The sequence below is a fragment of the Megascapheus bottae genome, chromosome 4 (assembly GCF_031878675.1).
Source record: "Megascapheus bottae isolate mThoBot1 chromosome 4, mThoBot2.hap1, whole genome shotgun sequence".
Taxonomy (NCBI): domain Eukaryota; kingdom Metazoa; phylum Chordata; class Mammalia; order Rodentia; family Geomyidae; genus Megascapheus; species Megascapheus bottae.
Window position 1 is genome coordinate 5,160,064 of NC_143512.1, and position 22,883 is coordinate 5,182,946.

Here is a 22,883-nt window from a genome sequence, read left to right on the forward strand (position 1 = left end):
AGTCTTTATGAAGAGGGGGAAGGGGAAAAGCGCTTTGTTACCATGAAGCTGATTGCCATGGTGGGTATCAGCAGGATAGGGAGAGAAGTAGGACCAAGATGGTTAGTCATTCAGCAGAAATGTCCCACCAGCCCACCACTAAGAAATGGTAACTGGGGATGGGAAAGCTGAGACAGTTATTAGATCATAATGACGACTAGCCAGGCACTAGGTTCACACCTGTAATCCTAGCTCATCAGGAGGCTGAGATCTGAGGATCACAGTTTGAGGCCAGCTCACGCAGCAAAGACCATGAGAGTCTTATTTCCAATGAATCACCAAAAGGCTGCAAGTAGAGCTTTGGCTCAAGTAGCCAGCCTTGACAGAACAGGCTAAGGGACAGTGCCTAGACCCTAAATTCAAGACCCAGTACTGGCACTGGCACACACACACACACACACACACATACACACACACACACACACACACACACACACAGCACAAAGTCAAGTGCTGGTGGCTCCCATCTGCAACCCTAGCTACTCAGAATGCTGAGATCTGAGGATTGTGGTTGGAAGGACAGCCCAGGCAGCAAAGTCTGTGAGACTCATCTCCAATTCAGCACCAAATAAAAGCTGAAGGTGGAGATGTGGCTCAAGTGGTAGAGTGTTAGCCCTGAACAAAAAGAGTTCAGAGACAGCACTGTGGCTCTGAGATAAGGCCTCAGGATCAGCACCCACAAAAATGCATGAAGAAGAGTCACCTGACGACCAATACAGCTGTTTTTAGATGCTTCTCAGTTTTGCAAGTCTGTCCCCTTCTTAGTGTGTTTTGAGTTGGATTTCTGCCACCTAAAAAGTCCAGACTAATGAAACATCTCATCACACTAAAGCCAGAGCATCTGACAAGTTCTCCACTTGCCCTGAAGGCGATTTTGTTTCTCAGAAAATAGAGGAAGCAAACCAGGGAACTCTGTACTCTAGACCTAATTCTGACCAATGTGGACAAATTGTCTGGTGAAGTAGATGTGACATGTAATTGTCAGGAAAAATGGCCACATCTTCTTGAGTTGATAGTGGCCAGAAAAAGAGCCAGGTGGATCCTGACATTAGAAATACAATCTTTAGATACTGCACTGTAATATTTTCTGTATGATTCAACATGTTTGATAATCCTGAAGTCTAAAATAAAAAGGTAGCTCATCAAAAATTAAAATGTACTCTATTTAAAATGAAATATGTTCAGTACAGTCAGAATAGGAAATATCAACTTGGGAAGACTCTAAAATTATGTAGTAGGATTGGGGAAACATGAGATTGAAAGTTTTAAAATCTTACTCCTACTACCTAAGCTGTCAGGAGAGAAATCCAATTTAAAGTAATAATGCTAAACTATGAAATGATAGCAACCCATATGACAAACAGTACTTGAGAAAGGGGGTTTGGACATATTGGTAGATAGGACTGGGGGGCTGGTGTGCCCCAAACCATAGCAATAGGAGGCCCTGAATTGGAGCATTTTTTAGCTCGGTGCACATTTGTGAGTTACTTGTTGGAGGATAAAGGAGGCCTCTGTAGGGTGCCCGTGTTATACTCAGCTGTACCCTAATGACACAGCTCCTGATGTCAAGGTTCTATAGCGTCATGGTCTGAAATAGACTGAGCTATACAACAGGCTTTAGCTTGGCTTTAGTGGCACTAGCCAAGCAAGCCCTGGGTTCTGTGGTGGATTCACATGAACAGAGAACTAAGGCTCTTTCCTCATTTTATTTTGGGCCATGGATACTTCTGAAAATCGGATGAAAGCTACAGATTTTCGTTCTCAGGAAACACACCTACATGACAAAGTTGAGCAAACAATTTTCAGGATATTCATAGAATGCAGAAGGCCAACTATGACACGTGGCCTGTTCTCTATTGAGAAGTAGATAAAAGAGAACTGCTTTCAAGAAATCCCAGCAAGACAGACTTGCTCACCTTGTCCAAGCAATGTGACCTCTGTAAATGAGATATTAATATTTTTTAACTCACAGGGTTTCTGGGGGAGATAAACTGGGTATGACATTCAAGCTCTTAATATAGTACCTAGCGAATATTAAATGCTTAACCACTATCAGTGGATGGCTTTTTATTATTACCATTAGTATAATTATTTTATCATGTTTATTGTTGGAAGGACTTATTTTTTCCCCGCGCGTGTGTGTGTGTGTGTGTGTGTGTGTGTGTGTGTGTGCGTGCGCGCGCATGTGCCTGCCTGTCTACTGGTACTGGGGATTGAACTCAGTGCCTAGGCACTGTTGAAAAGCTGTTTTGCTCAAGGCTGCCACTCTACCACTTGCACCACAGAATCCACTTCCAGATTTTTGGTGATTAATCAGAGATAAGAGACTTTGTGCCCAGGCTGGCTTTGAACCATGATCCTTAGATCTCAGCTTCTTGATTATCTGAGCTTGAGCCACCACTGGTGCCAGTAAGACTTATAATACGGTTATAACACTTTTTAATTAGCGGTTATATTTGTTCCAGGACTTTATAAATGATTTTCTGTATGGTGGGCTTTAGTTGAATATACAAGTGATAACAAAGAACAGTTTAAAAACATACCACGAGTTGGGGAGTTACTGATTTGGGTTTTGGAATGGGGTTGGGAGGGTATAGGCAGAAGGGGAGAAAGTCTGCTCTCCACCTTTTCCTGGGTGCAGGCACATTTAGAGCAAGAGTAAAGCCTTTCTAATGAGCCAATTTGGAGTTTAGAAAAATCCCAGTTGGCCTTATAACTGTAATCTTTGTGATTTCAGTGTAAGTTTGGCCTTGAACTTGCAGCATTTTAGCTATTATTTTGCTGTACAAAAATCAGTGTCCTAATTTCCTGGTTGAAACCTCAGTGAAGGGTTTGGATAACAGACAGATTAGAAGTCTGGCGCATCTTTACAAAAAACAGCTTGAAGACTGAATGCACAACAGAATTTAAAACAAATAAAAGAAAACTTGTTCTCATCTCCTGGGGCCCTGGAAGTTCTTCAGCCAGATCAGACTTCTTCCAATCAAAGTCGGTCAGAAAGACTTCACACCACAAATAAAGCCCAAATAGAGAGATCAAAGAATCTCCTCAGGACTCTTTCCCAGTACAAGACCGTCCAGATATGGGCCTGCCAAACTGGGTTGGCAAGCTTTGCAGGCACCCAAACACAGTGTCTTTCTCTATCTCTGTTCCCAACTACCCTACCTTTCATGCATTGTTTTGTGAAGTCCTCAGCACTTAGGTAGTTATTCGTTCTTTCTAGTATTTATAACGTTGGTGTGGTGTGTGCATGCACTTTCTATGCACCTGCTATGAAGCCCTGCTGCAGTTCCTCTAATGTATCATGCCTCCTCCTCCCACCAGGGGACTGTGTACGTGCTGTTCTCATTTCCTCCACATCCGCCCTCCCTCAGCACTCTCCCATCTCCTATGCATCTTCAGGATCTTGGCTTGAAATGTCCCTTTATCAAAGGTGCCTCCCCAGGTTTCCCAGACTGGATCAAGGCCCCTTTGTCCTATTATTATGACTACTGTTATTATTATCTTTAAGTAGTGGTACAAAGGTGTTTCAATTCAACATGTCAGTTTATGAGGACAATGCATTGTGCTCCGTGTCATCTCTTCTGCCATTGTCCCTCACATTACTTGGTTCCACGGTCACCTATGTACACTGAGTATTATCACTTCATTTGCCTACCCTTCTGTTCTCCGTTTGTCTGCCCAAGCCCCTGAACTTATCCACTCTGCCCTGGCTCCAGCTTCCTAGTATTCATTTGGTTTTGCTGTAAGTTAGCTGTTCAAAGGAATTACACCATTCCAACCCATTCTTCAGCCAATATGTTTTTTATATGTGCATATGACTGTATGTGTTTTTACATGTTTATATAATTTAGGTCTAACTAACAAATATTAGAGAAAACATGCTACCTTTGTTCCTTTGAGTCTGACTTAACATAATTTATTCCAGGTTTTCACCTAATTATTTCCACCTATTATTTCCACCTAATTTATTACTTTAAAGTTAGCCACTGAAGTTTGTCTTTCTTTCTTTCTTTCTTTCTTTCTTTCTTTCTTTCTTTCTTTCTTTCTTCCTTCCTTCCTTCCTTCCTTCCTTCCTTCCTTCCTTCTTTGCTTGCTTGCTTGCTTGCTTGCTTTCTTGTCTTGCTTGAACTCAGGGCCTGGGCACTGTCCTTGAGCCCTTCTGCTCAAGGCTAGCAGTCTGCTGCTTGAGTCATAGTACCACTGTTTTTTTCTGTGTATGTGGTACCAAGGACTTGAACCCAAGGCTTCATGCATGCTAGGAAAGCATTCTACAACTAGACCATACTCCCGACCCCTGAAGTTTTAACTTCTATTTGGTTCATGTCAGTGTCTTCTTAATAGAAGGCCTGGAACATCGTGTGGCCTCTACTAGAAGGGATCAACGTGAGACAGCAATATTCTCGTCTAATTAGAGAAGGGAGATCCGCAAAGGGAGAAGGCACTTTAACAGACAGCAGGGAACTTCTGACATTTGAACCCAGGAATCCCAGCACTTCTGCCTTGTAAACATGTTCCAGGCCCAGTCCTCACTGCTAGCTGAAAGCCCTCGTGGCTGCTACCTCCCCCACAAACACCCACAGCAGGACTCAGCATGACTGTAGCCTCACACAGCCCCAGCCCTCTCATTGCATGATCACTCAGCATCCTTGGAGGCTACAATTACACCCACTCTCCCAGGAGCCAGGAGAGGAAGGATGAGTATAATTAATGAGAGGATGACAGGCCTTTCTACTCCCAAGAATATCTCCTACCTCTCAGAGGCATTTCTGCCTAAGGTTGGAGAGTGCCTTCTCTCTCACAATTACAAAACAGTTCATTCGACATCCACACACAACTCTTCAGTATCTGTGTGAAGCTGGGTGAGGCAAGATGTGAATCCATGGCTCTGAGATCCCCAAGGACAAGGCTTGACTGACATGCGCTCTGTATCTTCACTTGTTAGAACAGCACTGGGCACATACCACATACTCAAAAGACATACTAAATAAACACTTAGGGAGCAGGGTACCTGTGTCTCATGCCTGTAATCCTTGCTATTTAGGAGGCTGAGATCTGAGGACTGCAGTTCAAAATCAGCCCATGCAAGAAAGTCCCTGAGACTTTTATCCCCAATTAACTAACAAAAAGCTAGAAGTGGAGCATTGCCTGGTGGTAGAGTACTTGCCTAGCATGCACGGAGCCCTGGGTTTGACTCCTCAGTACAGAAAAAAGTCAAAAGTGGCACTGTGGCTCCAATGGTAGAGTGCTGACCTTGAGAAAGCCGAAGGACAGTACCCAGGCTCTGAGTTCAAGTGCCAGGACTGGCAAAAAAAAAGCTAGGAGTGGAGTTGTGGTTCTAATCTTGAGTCAAAAAGCCAAAGAGACAGAGAGGCTCAGACTCTGAGTTCAAGTCCTAATGCTGCCACAAACCAACAACAACAAAATACCAAAAAGCAAACACACAAGACCAACCACACAGGGAGTTTCTCATGAATCAGGAATGCACTATGCTTGTATTTTACAGAGACTGTTACCAACCTGTCTTATGGATTAGGGCTTTAAAGGTTCAGATAGTTAAGATCAAGATCAAAAATTTAGTTAGCAGTAAGGCCTGGATTCAGTAGACTCAACTTGAGGAAACTGGGGTCAAAGGTACTAACAGGGCAAGGTGAGGATGGAGAATTGAGGCAGAAAGATGAAGGTGTGGATAATTCCACTGATGCACAGGCAGGAATGGGGATGTGAAGGCAGGTTTAACACTAGGAGGTGTGTTTCATCAGAGAAGGCCACAGGAACATTTCTGCAAATTTTCAACCCAAATATCAATACCAGATTTCCACAGTGGATGGGGCCCACGAAGACATGCATTTAGCTGAGACTTGAAATACAAGTTCCCACAGCAGGAGACTTGGGGCCAGAGCACTGAGGCGAGGGGAGGGAACTGGGTGACAGCAGGGCCTGGGTCTTAGGAAGGAAGGTACACAGAGCCCCAGAGAGGAGGCCAGAGGCCAGACTCTGCTTTGTTCCAAAAGGCTCTGACCTAGGCACCTGGAGTAGAGCTGGAGGGAGCTCAAGGTTGTGGGCATCTTAGGGAGACACACACCCTCTGAATGGTTGCTGATTATCTTCTCCAAACACTCTTCAACTGTCTAGTCAGGGCTAACCATCAAAGCTCAGCCATGGGTGAGGGAAGGTAGGGGCCATGGTCAGTGATGAAAGGTCAAGGTCAGGAGCAAGGGGTTTCAAGGGAGTCCAGAAACTCTTAGACACACTGGAGGGGATCAGGTACGAATAAGAGCTGGTAGGCCCAGGGAGGAGGGAGTGTGGTATGAAGTATGTAGCAGATGAAGGAGTCTAGGATGACAGAATTTCCAAAAAGGGATACAAAAGATAAGAGGAAGGAGCTTTTTTGAGTTTATCTCAGGGACTGAAATCATCTTGCCAAAAAGCCTAACTTGGACTGCACCAGCCTGCCTCCCCGTCTCCTCATTTGCACAGCACCTCTGGGTCTCACACATTTAGCATTTCTTACTCAGCTTAGAGTTTTACAAATCCTGTCCCCTAATGTTGGTGTGCCCCTTCCTGCATTATTCTGCTCTTTGTCCTGGTGCTATGATATGGATGTTCTTTATGTTGAAACCCTAGCTTCCTTGTGACTGAATTAGTAGGCAAGGGCTTTGGGGAGAGGATTATGTCACAAGAGCAGAGTTTCATGAAAGAGACATGTCCTTATAAAAATAGGTCCCAGGAGGGCTGTCTTGCAAGTGAGGACACAGCAAGGGGGTAATGTGTATGAGAAATCATGTCCAAATCCTGCTGATACCTCGATGGTGGATGGTTTAGTCTCTGATGGGCAGTAAGTTTTGTTTGTTTGTTAGTTTATGAGGCATCTGACCTATGAGTTTGTTTCAGCAGCCTAAACTGACTGAGATGCCTGCTAGTTTACTTGTTCATCAGGATCTCAGCTCCTGGCTGGTCCTCAGAGCGCCTTCCCTAGCACTCTTCCACTCCATCCTTCCCCCCTTCACGACCCCCATTGTGGCTGGCATTCATGTGGTTACTGGCTAAGGCCTGCAACCTTCTCTGGCCAGGAGAAAGGGGTCCAGAAATAGTTGTCCCAGGCCTATGTGAATCCAAGGTTGGCTTTGACAGCCTACGCTGGAAAGGGTGTCTGGGGTCTTGGTGAGAAGCCCTTCCAGTGAGGTTAGTTTTTTTTTTTCTTGGTCTATTGTGGAACTTGAACTCTGGGCCTGGGCATTGTCCCTGAGCTCTTCAGTTCAAGCCAACCGCCCTACCCCTTGAGCCATAGTACCACTTGCAGTTTTCTAGTAATTAACTGGAGATAAGAGTCTCACAGACTTTTTAGTACCTGGGCTGGCTCTGAATGGCTATGCTCAGATCTCATCCTCCTGAGTATCTAGGATTACAAGTGTGAGCCATCACCCTTGGCAAGAGTTTGTTTTGAACCTAAACTGATGGACAGAGAGGGCCAAGCCAAGAACACTGTGATGTACAGGGATGAGGCTCAGGCTGGGTGGAAGATGGAGACTATTTAGGTGGCTGTTATAGGAACCCTGGGACAGGAGCTAGACCCTGGGAGGAAGCAGAGGGGAAGAAGAAGCAGCAGGGGGGAAATAGTTCTTGTTCACGTTCTGGGATTATTGATGCCCTCCATTCCTCTCTCTGTGCCCTGGGAGACCTGAGTGGTCTCCTGATGCATAAGCTGGGGAGAAGGAATGAGAGGATGGATGTGGGCTGTGGTGCTGTAGACTCTGTAGCCCAAGCTTCCCTCTGAGGCTCTCTGTCCCCTTGGCCCTGAACAGCTCAACTCTGCTTCTAGGCAGAGTCAAGGGAGTTTGTTCAGAGCACTGCCAGGGAAGCAAGCCAGCCCAGCAGAGGGTGGGCTGGGATGGAAGGCAGATTTCATGTCACTTCATATTAGTCACACCAGCAACTTTCCCCATCTACTCAGAGAGGGTCAAATTAATCGCAATTCTGAGGGCAAGCCAATGGCAAAGATGATGAGGAAATGGAAGGAGATGGCATCTGCTTTCCGGTCATGAGTGGATCTGAGTGCCTTACAGAGGAGTTCAGCTTTGCTTACCTGTGAGATACATCTCTTCCCCTTCAGTAAACATCTGGTGGCAGCGCACACACCTGGCACAGGTGGGGTGGTAGTGCTTCCCTCCTGCCTACAGGAATCAAGAGGTAAAATGAAATGTCAGACCTGGGGCTTTTGTCCAGTAGAGCTCAGCTGGGCGAACATTTCCTGAGAATATTAGTGTTTGTATCCTTGTGACTCTGATTGGTTGGGAACCTGCAAAAAGGTAGGGAAATCCAGTGTCATATGTAAGTCTAGTCAAGAAACTTGGGAATTTTTCTATGTACCTGATGGCATCTTTGGGGACTTCCTTAGATATCTATATGAGAGGTAAGTAGCTTTGAGAATTCCCAGAATCCCTCATGTGTGGGTTCCTTACCCCTTAGTGGAACCTGAAATTATTAAAAGTGATACATAAACTTGGGATTTAACATCATTGGATCAATGAAAACCAAAATTCTTGCAAGGTACCAGTGGCTCACAACTACAATCCTAGCTACACGGGAGACTGAGGTCCAGAGTAAAAAGTCCAAAGTCAGACTAGGAAAAAAATCCTGTGAGACTCCATTTCTAAAGTAGCCAGTGAAAATCAGTATTGAGATGTGCCTCAAGTGGTAAAGTGCCAGCTAAGCAAGCGTGCTGAGTGAATGTGAGGCCCTGAGTTCAAACCCCACTCTGCCCCTCTCCCCGCAAAGATTCTTGACAGATCCTTCTGATTTTTATCAAGAATAAAGGATATCTGAAATATGTATCCAAAATGTGCTGATCTCTCTTTCTCTCCTTTCATCCCCCCTCTCATTATTTTTTTGGGGGGGAGGCATTGTGGATCAAACTTAGAGCCTTGTGCATGCTCTCCTACTGAGCTTCATTAATCCTCAGCCCTTAGTGGTTTTATGAGAGTCTCAATATAGTTCAAGCTGGCCTTGAATTTGCTAGGCACTGCCTCTGCCTCCTGAGTGCTGGAATTACAAGCATTTGTAACCATACCAGATTTAATCCATTAAAAAAAAAATAAGAATAGGCAAGAAGCTTGGAGTGATAGAATCTAGCTAGACCTCTATTCATTTTGGGGTTACTTGCAATATGGCAAGTGATACAAGTTTTCTTGTTACGCTGCGCCAGTTTTCTTCTATGTAAGTGAGTCAAATTATGTGACACTGAGTATATGGGACTCATAGACAAGGCAAAAGTTGAGAGTGTCATATGAAGAACAGGATTTGAGGGCTCATGTACAAAATATGGCACTTAGACAGGTAGGCCTTTCTGGGAATCTCTAATCTGATTGTTGCCTCAACCCTGAGTCCAGCCCAGCCTGACTTGGATTTGGTTAGTTACTTTCCCTTTGTCCACTTTTATCTCTCATTGCTGAGGGGAATTGATCTGAAGGAGTATTTTGTATGTTAGGGCAGGTGGAGGATTTTCTGATGCTGATGTGTTCCAATTTAAAAATTGTAATTTTGCAACTACTTAGACATAAAAAACCTATGACTCTATAGACATAATGTTTTATTACCTAGATTAATATGTATTTATGATATACAAACCCTTAACCTAATTTTGATTATGTTCTAAAAACTAGGTGCCAGTGATTGTATACAGATTCCCTTCTTGAATACTTGTTAAAATGTCATTTGAAATATGATGTAAAAATCGATGTTAATAAATTCTTTAACAAAAATTGTAATTGTGTAAACTTTTTAATTTTAATTTTGTTTGTGGTGTGAGGTTGTTGGGATTGTCCAGAGACAATTTATTCTAAAGCCAAGGCGAATGTGAAAAGGTTAGATTTTCACAAAAGAAAAAAAAATGCAACTTTCCTTTCCTCTTTCCTTCCATCTTCCCTTCCCTTCTTTTCTTTTTCTTTCAGTTTTGGTTGTTTATATGACTCCTACCAATAAGGAAGTCGCCTTGTCATCATCCAAGCAAACTATACTCAAACTTTAGAAGGAGCCTGCTATTTTCCCAAGCTGGGGAGCCGTGGGACTGAGACCCTCCTATCATGACAAGGATAATCGTTTTAATTAGTAGCCTCTTCCTACTCAGTGTCTCTTTATCATTTCAATTATAGACCTTCTTCCCCCACCCTCACCCCTATCCCTCGGGAGGCAGCAATGCCTTGGCAAAACTGAAGCATAGTATTTTTTTCTAAATGTCACTCCCCGCTACACTGCCCCAGCTGAAAAAGGCTGTGTATCATTCTCAGCAGTCCTGACCACAGACAGTATAGCCAATGACCCAACCTATAAAAAGGCAAATTTACAAGAGATGATGAACCATTTCACATGCTAACAAAGACTTGCTTTAAAAAAGAGTGAAGAAAAATAGCAAGGAGTTAGTATCTGTAAACCAGAATCATTTTGGAGATGATGAAGAAGGGCAAATAAAATCAAGATATACAGCAAGACCACCTCATGGTTCTTTTTGGTGAGGATTTGAACAAGGAAGCATGCTGACTGATACTTTGTATACTGCACGCTGTCCCTGAAGAAGAGATTGTGAGATGGCCTCAGGATGGAATGGGAAAGGTTGGGAGGAAAAGAGAAATGATTTAGGTGGTGTACTGGCTCACATCCTTTCTCTTCTTCCACAAATGGCACCAAACCCTTGTCAGTCCATATGGTTAGCTTGTGCAGACTTGTCTAATTCATTGATTTCTACTCTAGGAGCAGCTAATTGGTGCAGAGATAGTTCCAAAGTCATCCAGAATAAGTCCCAGGATGGTGACTGGGCTATCAGGAGAGAGAAGTTTGTTTTCTACAGGAGTTGTCAGCTGGCGTGGTGGGTGTCTAATATTTCCATCACAAAAAAAGAGACCTTTCTGAGAACAGAGCCAATCTGGGAAGAAAATGGAGCCAAGATAGCCAGAGATTCCAATGATTTTATTTAGGCATTAAGAATCTAGCTGTGCCTGAAGCCAGAACTATTCCTGAACTATTTATTATGGGAGCTCTTTTCTTTTTCAGCCAGTACCATTTGCAACCAAAAAAGTCATGACTATCATAATCATCAAGAATGAAAGGATACTAGTGTTTGCTGTTAACAGATATTTGGGGAAAGTCAATTGCTTGAAATCGAATGGCTAGAAGTGGTAAAACTTGAATCCAAGTCTTTTTCATTATGAGTGTGTTTTCCCCCTCTGACATTCAGCTACTTTAAAGACTCCCAAGTGTCTAAAAGCCCCATCAAGGCAGGATACAGGATCCTGCAGTCCCCAATTTTTCCTTTGTCTCTACTAAAAATACTGCCTGTACCAGCAGAAAGGCACCGTATGTCTTGGTTCTCACTTTTCTCATCTGTAAAGTGAGGAGGTTGAACCACTGTTAAAAGTCACTTCCAGCTCTAACAAGAAAGCAAAAAAATAATAATCAATAGATCTAAGATGCTAGTGGAGCATGAACAAATGGGATTAATTGAAACTCGGTATGAAGAAGAGACTACAACACTGAACAATAATCATGCTAGAAAATGCAGTTACTGCCACAGAACTGCAAAGCAGCTAGGAAATACTTCAGCTTCCTATCTGCAGCTCCCCTGCATGTAACGGTGAAAGTTCTTCCCTGCCACCCCTAGTTCTATACATGGTAACACCACACTTCTTATGGCCCAGGCTTGATTCATTGCTACAACTTTTGGTCTCTTCTTCTCAGTTCCTACATCTGCAACTTGCTTCCATAATGTTGGAGACAAAGGCAGTTGTTATGCATTGGCTTCCTTGTTGGTTTCCTCTTCTAGGATTGTGTGTGTGTGTGTGTGTGTGTGTGTGTGTGTGTGTGTGTGTGTGTGTGTGTACATGAGCGCATGTGCAAGCACCAATGCCAGTACCTAGGCTTGACCTCAGGGCCTGTGCACTGTCCCTTATTTAGCTTTTTCACTCAAGACTGGTGCTTTACTACTTGAGCACAGATCCACTCTGGGAATTTTTGGTGGTTATTTGGAGTCAAGAATCTCATGGACTCACAATCCTCAGATCTCAGCCTCCTGCGCATCTAGGATTACAGTTAGGAGTCACCAGCACTTAGCTCTTCTAGTTTCTGTTCTTCAGCTCTAGTCTGTGAGCATGCTAACACTATCTTCCTCGAGATGCAGCTCTAAGCAGACACCCCTGCCCAATGTTTCTATGACTCTTCCTTGTCAGGTGAGCCACATACTTCAGATCTGGTATTTCTCAGGTCTGTGGGAACCTGAGCCCAGGATGAGGCTCATGCCTTATCCTTTGCATTGCACTTTTTTTAACTGCTTCTTAGAGATGCTTCATAGTTCAGCAGCTTGGGTGCAACTGTTTATCATATTCTATCTTGACTCCCTACAATAAATTCTCTATAGAAGAGCTAGCACAATCTTTTAGGCATAATCTTTCCATTCTGTTCCTTGGTTTAAGACCATCCATCGGCTTTCCAATATAGTTTGAGTAAAAAAAAATCTAAGCTTCTAAACATGGTCTACAAAGGCATATGAGATATGTCTTCTCTGATAATCATCTTCCTCCATCATCAATTTGTAAAATTAAAACATGCTGGCTTTTTTTTTATTTCCTAAAGGAGTTGAGTCCATCCTTTCTCTAGCCAGCCTCATCATCCTCAGGGCTCTGCTTCAATGCATCTCCTCAGACAGTTCTTTTCTAGTTGCTACATTCACTCCTGCTGAACCCACCTGTGGCCAAAGAATCCTTCTCGACTCAGCAATCGTGGTGACCAGAACTAAATAACCAGCTTGTGCAGAACTGGTTGATTCTATTTACAGTGTCTTATGCAACCTGCTGCTCATCAGTGATGGATACATGAAAAAACACAAGGTAGAGACACAAAGACTCACACTCAAAATCTGAGTATGAGTTAGCAATTCTGGATCCTAATTCCTATTCCTGTGTGATTATTATTTTCCTGGTTTTAATTCCACAAGGTAGGCGGTTCCTAACTATGGAAAGGCAGCTTTTAGGCCCAGAGAGTTAGAAAGGAAGGCCAGGAAGGCCAAGGGCCCAGCAAGGGGCTGAGGTTGTCTGACACTGGCAAAGTGAGCTAGTGTAACTGAGACTGCGGAGAGCGGTTGCCATGGTGATGGACCAGCCAAAGAAGGGCTCAGGGAGCAAGCTGCTAGACAAGCTGGTTCTTAAATCAGCACATTACCAAATACTTAGAGGAAAAGAAGGGGTGTGGGCTGATATCTGCATGACTTAGAGGAAAATCCTAATTGTCACTCCCTAGAAATCTGTCTGGGTGTGAATTCCAAGAAGCAACTGGTTTTCCAGAATAGCAATTGCTGAACTAGGAATAATTCTGCCCACCTCATTTTGGGGTGCAGAGAGATCTTGGCAAAATTATCTGTTCAAGAGCATGCATGCTGGGGAGGTTGCAGCATTGAGGAAAGGGCTTTCCTTCCTTGGTGATGATGACCTCTCAAGTCATGCTTCTGCACCCCTGGATTTCTTGGGCCCCACTCACCTCCAAAACCCTGCCGCTGATGTATCTGTCACAAGTCTCACACTTAATGCCGAACTGGGAGTGGTAGTCGGCCTCACAGTACGGGACTCCATCCCTGTAAGAGGAAAGAGGATGAAGAAGTGAAAAGGCCCAGTGTCAGAGAGAAAGTTCTGTAGCCGCTCCAGGATCTGTTGCCTATGGACACACTTAGGGAGCTCATTAAAAATGCAGACTCGGGGCCAGGAGTTTGGCCTAGTGGTAGCGTGCCTGCCTAGCATGCATGAAGACCCGGGTTCCTCGGTACCACATACATAGAAAACGCTGGAAGTGGTGCTGAGGCTCAAGTGGTAGAGCTCTAGCCTTGAGAAAGTCCAAGGACAGTGCTCAGGCCCTGAGCTCAAGCCCAGGACTGGCAAAAAAAATAAAAATGCAGACTCCTTAGATCTACAGAATCAGAGATTTCCTGGATTCAGGAATCCATGCCTGGTGAGCTCCCCCTAGTATTGTTCTGAACTGTCATCCTTGACTGTCCCTTTTTTCTTCACCTTCCTCTTCTCTCCACAGAATTTAAGTGACTAATTAATTATTATTATTATTATTATTATTATTATTATTATTATTATTATTATTATTTTGCTGCCAGTCCTGAGGCTTGAGCTCAGGGCCTGGGCGCTGTCCCTGGGATTTCTCAAGGCTAGAGCTCTACCACTTGAGCCACAGCACCATTTCTAGCCTTTTCTATGTATGTGGTACCGAGGAATCAAACCTGAGTCTTTGTGCATGCAAGGCAAGCACTCTACCACTAGGCCAAACTGCTAGCCCAATTAATTAATATTCTAGGCAGGTATTCAACCTGCTGATACGGCCATCTTTGTTTAGTTATATTTTAGGTAGGGTCTTCAACTTTGTCCAGGGCTGGAACAGATCACAATCTTCTTGCCTTCCATACAGTTGGCATCACAGGTGCATGTCATTGTGCTAAGTTTATTGACTGAGATAGAGTTTGGCTAACACTTTGCCTGGTGTGGCCTCAAATCACCAGACTGTTGAGGTGGACAGTAGACTTCTAAGCTTCTTAAAAAAGATGCTCTGAGCAAGCTCCAGAGCACCCAAAAATGCCTACGTAAGCCTGGATGGTGCCTTTCCAAAGACACTGTCTACTTGGCAGGCCCAGAAACAAATGCCAGAAACCTACTGATAAACGGTTTTTGATGAGCCAGTGTCGGTTCAACTCTGCAATCCGGGATCTGCTTCACATGTGCACACACATGAGCTTCCAGGCAGGACTGGGATGAGGTCCACTCCCTACCTGCATTGTTCTGCCTCCAAGCTCTCCTTTGCTTTCTCAAATTTTATCCCCCTCTACAAGGTCCAGCTCAGACGAATCCTTGAAACTCATGGATTCCACATCGTGTTGGCTAGAAGTGACTCGTTTTCTCTGAATATTCACAGCCTTTCACATGTACCTCTCATGAAGTCAAGTATGGTCTGGCCAGCAGCTCTTGGCTACCATCTCCTTCCCCGGTGGCAGTGCCTAGATTCCCCGTTGGAAGGGTGAGTTTTCTAGGGGTCAAAGGGCTCTAGGGTTGGACCTTCCTGGCTCATGATTGATCCAGAACATGTCAGACTGAGGGCAGCCAAGAGACTCTGGTTGGAGTCTTTGAGAAAAAAGTTCCCCTCCCCTCATTCCATCAGCTTGCTAATGGTATGATAAATGTAAACATGGCACTATTGATAATCTACTTTTCTGCCTGTTTTGGAGAGAGGTCTGCTTGAGAATGAATCCATTACAGAGGAAAGCAATGGGGAAAGAGATAACCACAATGACTAAAACCAAGCCCCTGTCTTGGGCAGGCACAGGTATAAAAACCATCTCTGCTGGGTGCAGTGGCTCATGCCTGTAATCCTAGCTACTCAGAAGGCTAATATCTGAGGATTGAGGTTCAAAGAAAGCCTGGACACTAAAGACTCTTATCTTCAATTAATCACTAGAAAACAGGAATGGCACTGTGGCTCAAGTGGTAGGGCAGTAGCTGAAGAGCTCAGGGACAGCGCCCAGGCCCAGAGTCCAAGCCCCAAGACCAACAAAACAACAACAACGAAAAACATGCCTAGGGATGGGAGTGTGGCCTAATGGTGGAGTGCTTGCCTATCCACCACAAAGCCCTGGGTTTCATTCTTCCATACCACATACACAGAAAAATCTGGAAGTGATGCTGTAGTTCAAGTGGGAGGGCACTAGCCTTGAGAAAGCTCAAGGACAGGGCCCAGGCTCTGAGTTCAAACTCCAGGACTGGCAAAAAACAATCCCAAAAGAGAGTTACTCACTCTCAGTATCTACCTCACGAGGAGGAAGTTAAAGAGTTTGATTTGTTAATCGGTTCAAAGCAGATAGTAAGTTCCTTGCATATTATAAAAACACCCAGTTAAAGGGTAGTTAGCATTATTATTATTAAAAAGTTGAAGCCGGGCACTGGTGGCTCACATTTATAATCCTATAGCTACTCAGAAGGCTGAGATTTGTGGATCATGATTTGAAGTTATCCCAGGCAGACAAATTCAAGAGACTCCTAGCTCTAATTAACCATCAAAAAGCAAGAAGTGGAGATGTGGCTCATGTGGCAGAGCACCAACTTTGAGCTAAAGCCAAAGGAAATTACCCTGGCCCCAAGTTCAAGCACTAGTACTGGCACACAGACAAAATAGGTGAGAGATACACACAACTACAATTGTATATGGGAGAAGCTTGTGACGGAAACAGGCAGAGCAGTGTGAAATCTGATCATGAGGAAGGGAAGGTGCTGAATGATGGTTTGAGGCAGAAGGCACAGAGGAAGAGAAGGGTGGAGAGTGGCACATTTCAGGGCTGAGGAGACAGGAAGGGACAGGTTGCAGGTGGAAAGGGGCTGAGAAAGAGGCTGCTGTGGTCCAGCTGTGATGGCTGATGAATGATGCTAGAGATCCTGGTGAGGCCTTGCAGGGTGCAGAGGCCTTGGAAGTTGAGGCCAGGAGGGAGAGGACACTCACTTGCTGATGTACTCCCCGGTAAGAATGACACTGCAGGTCTGGCATTTGAAACAGCTGACATGCCACTGCTTGTCCAGTGCCAGGAGTGACTGGCCATGCTTGATTTCTTCCTTGCACCCAGCACAGTCTGAAAAGACAAGAGGATGACACTGAATACAACTTCCCAACATCATCCCACACCCAGGCCCAGGGGGCCCCTCCCTGAGCACAAGTCTCTTCCTGGGTGCCCCAACCCTGGCATTAGTAGCTCAGCCAGAGACTCTATGAGGTAAGAGAAAAGGCCACTGGAGTCTTGGCCCATGGACAAGGGACAGGTGTGGAGGAGGAGGAGGAGGAGGAGGAGGAGGAGGAGGAGGAGGAGGAGGGGGAGGAGGAATGATCTCCCTGTATTCATTCTGCACTGCTTGGGGCTGCTCAAGTTGCCAATCAAATTCAAGAACTTATAGCAACCTCAGGACATAGCTATAGCATCTGCCTCACCTGGGAGTGTTCAATGCATAGCATCACAGACTACTGAATTTTTACAAGATCTCTGTGTATGGTAAAGTTTGAGAAGCTCCACTGCTGGGAATAGTCACTTTTAATTTTTCCTTTCTAGTCTTTTTCAATCAGTAGTTACTAGAGTTTCAATTCAGGGCCTTTGTGCTTGCTAGGCAGATACTCTACCAATTGAGCCACATCCCAGTCTGTTCTCTTCTTAGAATGTATACTGGAGGGTCAAGGTCATGTGTATTTTGTGGTTAAAACTTGCTCTTCCCTTACCTAGCATGGTGCCAGGCACATGGTAGAAGATCAACGCATGTTAGTTGAAGGAGTATGAATGAGTGGGCCTTACTGTACCCAGGCAAAGAGACCCAACATTCATTCCATGCCCATCCTTTCCCAGTGTGCTTATATGCCAATGCCCACAGGCTGCAAGGATTAGTCTGATGAGATGGTCCCAAACCAGAAATGTGCTCTCACTCTCTGTTACTCTTACCCTGGAAGGAGCCATGAGGCCAGCAGAATGAGGGGCGGGCCCAGCAGGCATTCTCCAGTTGTTCAATGAATGTTGGGAGGGGCAGGAAATGGAGTCAGAGTCCAAAGTTTTTGGGAGATGCTGGGAATTCAAGCCTTACTAACCGGAAGGCCCACTTCAGAGGAGGAAAGGGTCACAGGGCAAAGTTTACTAGAGGACAAAGCTCTTTGTTGCCACTGTAAGATAAATACTCAGTTTGGGGAAAAGTGGGGAGAAAATAAACCACCTGTGAAGCTATGGGAACCTGCCTAGGATGAGGTGTGGGGGAGGGTCTTGGCTCTCCTGAAGTATTTGAACAAGTTGATTTCCACAACTTGACTATTGAGTGTCATTCTAATATTCCTTAAAACAGGCTGTGGGCCTGAGGTATTCAACTGTAAAACACTTCAAGTCTTGGCCATCAGATGGGGGCTGGGAGAACCAAAAGTTTGAGCAAGTATTTCCTGTCCCCTTAAATCTCCTTGTATTTTCTTCCCTTAACAATTACAGTTTTCAGAAGACAGTCCTTTAGAAAAGATAAAATCCTCCTCCATTTATAGATCGGCATCTGGTCAACCTAGCCAGGTCACAAGTACCAACCTTTGGTCTCTGTGGGCTGTGTAATTCCATAGAGGCTCCAAGTTCACAGAGCATTTGGTCAAATATCCCAGTCAGCACAGGAATTTATTCCATTCTTGACAGCTGAGATGGGCACCTGTCATCTGCCTAATCACACTAGGGGCTGGCAGCTCCACCCTTCTGAGGGAATCTACTGTGCATCTGGACAGCTATGGCTGTCATGCCATCTGTATGTGGAACTGAGGCCTGACATCCTGGTACTCCCTTTATTCTTATGCAGTCAAGAATAATGTGCACTCTTTCCCTCCTGAGCTGAGTGTCCTTTCAAATAACCAAAGGCACTGACATCCTTTTCTGTCTCTAATTCTGTCTCTGTCTCTATCCATCTCTGTTTCTGTCTCTATCTCATTCTCTCACCCTTCATTCCTCACACATCACTTGATATGACTGTCCGCAGATCAGGCTCACTCCCCAGTGAGCCTCCATAGAGGCAGGCAATGATACTGGTTAATGACACAATTCTCTGTCCCGTCAATACAAATGACTTAATGCTTGTATATTTCCATGTTCCAGTAATGAGTTTCAGCACTCTAAGTTAAAGTGACATATCTGAGATGAATTTTCTACCTTAAGTTGAAATTTTAGGAGTTACCCCAATGTAGTGCCCACGGGATAGACTGAAGTGAGAGAATCCTTGCTCCCACACTTTCTAATTGGGACAGCCCTGAGCCTGGCCCTCATCTGAATGCCTTTCTTACAGTTAGGTTGGTCTAAGTCACAGGAGTATATTCAGAAAGTGGCTGTCATTATTTCATATTCTCATGCTTTATTTTAAAATTTTCCTCACGTTCTATGCTTTGTCTAGTCTGGTTGGAGGCAAGAAGCAAAATTACCATTATGAGAAAGTCCTGCTTGTTCCTCCTTTGAATTCTGGGATGTCTCTCTACATGTTTTTTTTTTCTTTTTCCGTAATACATTATGGATCCTCTGTTGAACTGGTTTATATTTATCTCACTCTTTTTCTTCTCTTTTCTCCATCCTCTTTTTACTCTGAGCCACAGGCACGCCCCACTGAGGAGCCTCTGGGTCTAGTGTCATTATCAGGGTCAAAGGAACCACACCCTGTCCTCACTTGGGTCTCCACAGGGCCAGCTGTCCACTTCTCATATGTTCCTCTCTCTTCCAGAATTACAATCTTCAGCAGAAAGTATGACCACCACCTGTGTCGCTCAAATCCCCTGCAGTATAATCGAGGCCTCGGAAGATCCTGAGCAGCCATTTTTAGTCTAGTTAACTATGTCATTTCTTCCACTATGGTCAGCAAAAATAAATGGGATTTGTGACTCATGGCAAAGCTCCACATTAGACAATGAATCCAGGAAGAAAGGGCCCTTTCCAATTAGCAAGTCATGCATCTGGTATCGGGGCTTTATCACTGCTTCCAGATGGAGAGGGCTCCTGGTCTCATGTCTTATTATCTATGTTCCTGTGGGAGTGATTTATGCTTGTTGAGTCTCAGTTTTCTTCTCTAGAAGATGATTACTTTGATTTCCCTTATAGAGTTGCAATGATTAGATGAGATATGATGGAATGGAATTCTTAGTACAGTGCCTAAAATGTAACAACTAATGCTGCCAGCGATGCTGCCAGGGTGGAGGTGTAGGTGGTGATGAGGATGCTGGTAGTAATGATGATGTCTAGGAGTTTAGCCGTGGTGATGTTAAGTGATGCCACTGTTCCCATCATGATGGAGACATTCCTTTCTCCCTGGTTTGTCTTCCTAATAGTTACTGAATATTCCCTTTGGTATCTTTTGAGTCAGCACTGCTTTTTTCCCCCCAGAATCTTTAACAACCTTCAGGGATGAGCCCAGTATGGCCTTGAACTGTGGCCTTCCTGCCTCAGTCTCACAAGTAGCTGGCATTACAGGTGTGTGTCACCAGGTCAGTTTGTCCTTTTCCTTTTCTGTGATACAGTTGTCATTGTGATTTTTCAAATGGTATTGTTTTCATATGTTCCTTGATAACACAAAAACATTCAGCATGCTCTCTACTCAGGAGGTCCCCTTTGCCTTTTCAGCACAGAGATCTCCCTTGAAGAAAACTTCTAGGAAACATAGGCACCCGTGAACCCATGAAATGATGCCTTTAATTTATGAGTCAGAAGCAAGATACTCCTCAGCTTTCCTCACTGCAGATTGCTTTCATGCTCATTTGTTCCCCTTCATTCACTTTCCTTCACCTTCTTCTAGCTTGCTTTTTCTCTCTGTGCCTGTAGTAGGGCTTGAACTCAGTGCCTTGCTTAATTTTCTTTATTCAAAGCTGGTGCTTTATCATTTGAGCCAAGCTCCACTTGGGGCCTTTTTTTAAAAGTTGTTATTGTTAATTGGATTTAAGAGTCTACTGGACTTTTCTATTTGGGATGGCTTTGAACTATAATCCTCAGATCTCAGCTTCCCAAGTAGGTGGGATTTCAGGTGTGAGCCATCGGCCTCTGACCTTCTTCTAGCCCTTAATCAGAAAAGTAAAGATATTTAGGAACCTCTCTTTGAGTATGTGCTTACATGTGAATCTCTCACCCAACTGAGGAAATTTCCCCTGGCCCATCACAGACTCCATCACACTCAAAAACACGCAGCATACCTGAGGAAACAATAGATTGAGGAGCCTTCCTCAGTGCTCCTACAGTATGTTTTCTACACTAAACTTCCATCCTAGTAACATCCTACATTTTATATTAATAGAGTATTTTACATACCACGATGTATGCTAGCTTAATTCCTGTACACTAATACAATTGCTTCCCATAACACTCTGGTGAGAATAAGAAATTCCCTCCTCCTTTCATCACAGGGAGGGCACAGGACTGGATTATATCATGTAGAAGGTAGGAAGTCTGCAGACTGTAGTGAGCATCTCTCTACAGCTCAGGTATAGACTCATTGCCTCTGGGACTGTTTGCCATGGCCCTCATCCCTGCTTTGTATCCTTGCTATCGTTCTACTTTCACAGACTTAGGAAGGATGTGCCCTTGGGCACCTTGAGATGAGACCTGGCCAGAGTAGGAAAAGTTCTTGAGCATGACCAAGGACTTGAAGGAAGTGCTTTGCATATTCCAGTATCAGAGCCCATTTAACTGACAGGAAGGACGGGCGAAAGAGAGAGTCATTCCACTGTCCCTCCCTTCAGCCGATCACGGCTGGGTAGACTCTAATGGAGCCCCTGGGAATCAAGCCCTGCTGACTGGAGGTGGACTCGGCTCACCTTCCTCGGTCTGACGCAGCTTTAGTCTGCTGACTGTGCTGGTGCCATGGTCGTCAGCCCCATGCACCTGCACCATGTTGCTGCACAGGCTAATGGGTTTTCATTGATTGTCTCGATGGGGGCCAGCCAGGGTGTCATATAACACGAGAGATCACTGGAGCCCAGTGTGGCTTATGGAGACCCAGGGGGCTGAGCATGCGTGTCTGCGGGTGCGTGCAGTACACACAGAGGGCACCTGGGAACAGAGATTTATACATGCGAGAGTGGAATGCACTTCTGTAGATTAGGAGGACTGCACCAAGGCATGCTCTGGATTTCTACTTTTTTCCTCAAAGCTGTGTCTTGGTGGTGACATTATTATGGGATGGCAGATCCCTCCCCAACCCATCTCTAGCTAGCGTTCCGTCTTAGAAATAGCAAGGGAATAACTCAAGGAGCTTGCTAAGAATGGCAGCTCTCATATTCCACTCCTAGAGCTTCAAGGTGAGCCCCAACTCTATTTTTTTCAAAGGAAGCTGACAAAGTGACCCAGGGAACTCTCTAGCGAGCACTGTGCAGGCCTGGGGTGTCTTCCCAGGGCATTCCCCACTTCCTCTTTTGCGAGACATTCTACAAATTCTTTCTTAATGGACTTTATCAAAATTGAGAACTACTGCCAGGGTTCTGGTGGCTCGTGCTTGTGATCCTTGCTATTCAGAAAGCTGAGTTGAAGATCTCAGTTTGAAATTAGCCTGGGTAGGAGAGCCTGAGACTCTTTTCTCCAATTAACTATCCCTTCCACCCTCCCCCCCTCAAAAATTCCAGAAGTGGAGCTTTCCAAGTTGACAGAGTGGTAGCTTTGGGTAAGAAAGCTCAGGGACAGGGCGCGCGCGCGCGCGCACACACACACACACACACACACACACACACACACACACACACACACACACACACACAATTAGAACTACTGGTGCCAAAACATTTGGTCAAAGCCTATGGTGGTATCCTGAGGGCATAAAATCAGAACTCAGCTTATTTCAGTAGAGAACCACCCCCAGGGCTCAGAAACAGTCACAGGCCATCACCGTTTCCAACCAGGCAACCTGACTTCCTTGTGTGTCTGGGCATCATGCCAACTGGGCCACGCTTTAGAAGTCCTTTATGGTGGGACTGTCCTCTGCTCTCCTCCATGCCTGAAGGAGGAGCTGGCTATGCCAGGTCAGGAGAACCTGGGGAGACAATGACCCCCAGACAGGGAACTGATGAGGAGGGGACTCACGGCTTGGTCCCCGGATCTTGATGGGTTTACTGCTGGTCATGGACTGGGAGCATGTCTGGCACACACATTCTTTACCACTGAAGGTCACCTTGTCTCCAATAGGGAAAGGCTTCCTGAAAGAGAGAGGAAGAAAAATGTCAGTGCCTCCTCTTCTGGGGATGCTGTGGCTATTGGCGACCCGATAATGTGTTTTAAGCACTCTGGTAACACACACTGACTT

General features: G+C 44.9%; 1 protein-coding gene across 4 annotated transcripts in view; it reads right to left on the reverse strand.

The window, feature by feature from the left end:
- Ablim3 (actin binding LIM protein family member 3) overlaps positions 1–22,883 on the reverse strand; it is a 113,303-nt gene that overhangs the window by 31,230 nt on the left and 59,190 nt on the right. For all 4 annotated transcript variants that reach the window (XM_090331259.1, XM_090331256.1, XM_090331257.1 and 1 more), the window contains 4 exons: positions 22,664–22,776; positions 16,567–16,693; positions 13,561–13,654; positions 8,126–8,213 (listed from right to left, as the gene is read on the reverse strand). In XM_090331259.1, coding sequence (XP_090187385.1) covers positions 8,126–8,213; positions 13,561–13,654; positions 16,567–16,693; positions 22,664–22,776 — 422 coding nt within the window. The remainder of the gene's footprint in view (positions 1–8,125; positions 8,214–13,560; positions 13,655–16,566; positions 16,694–22,663; positions 22,777–22,883) is intronic.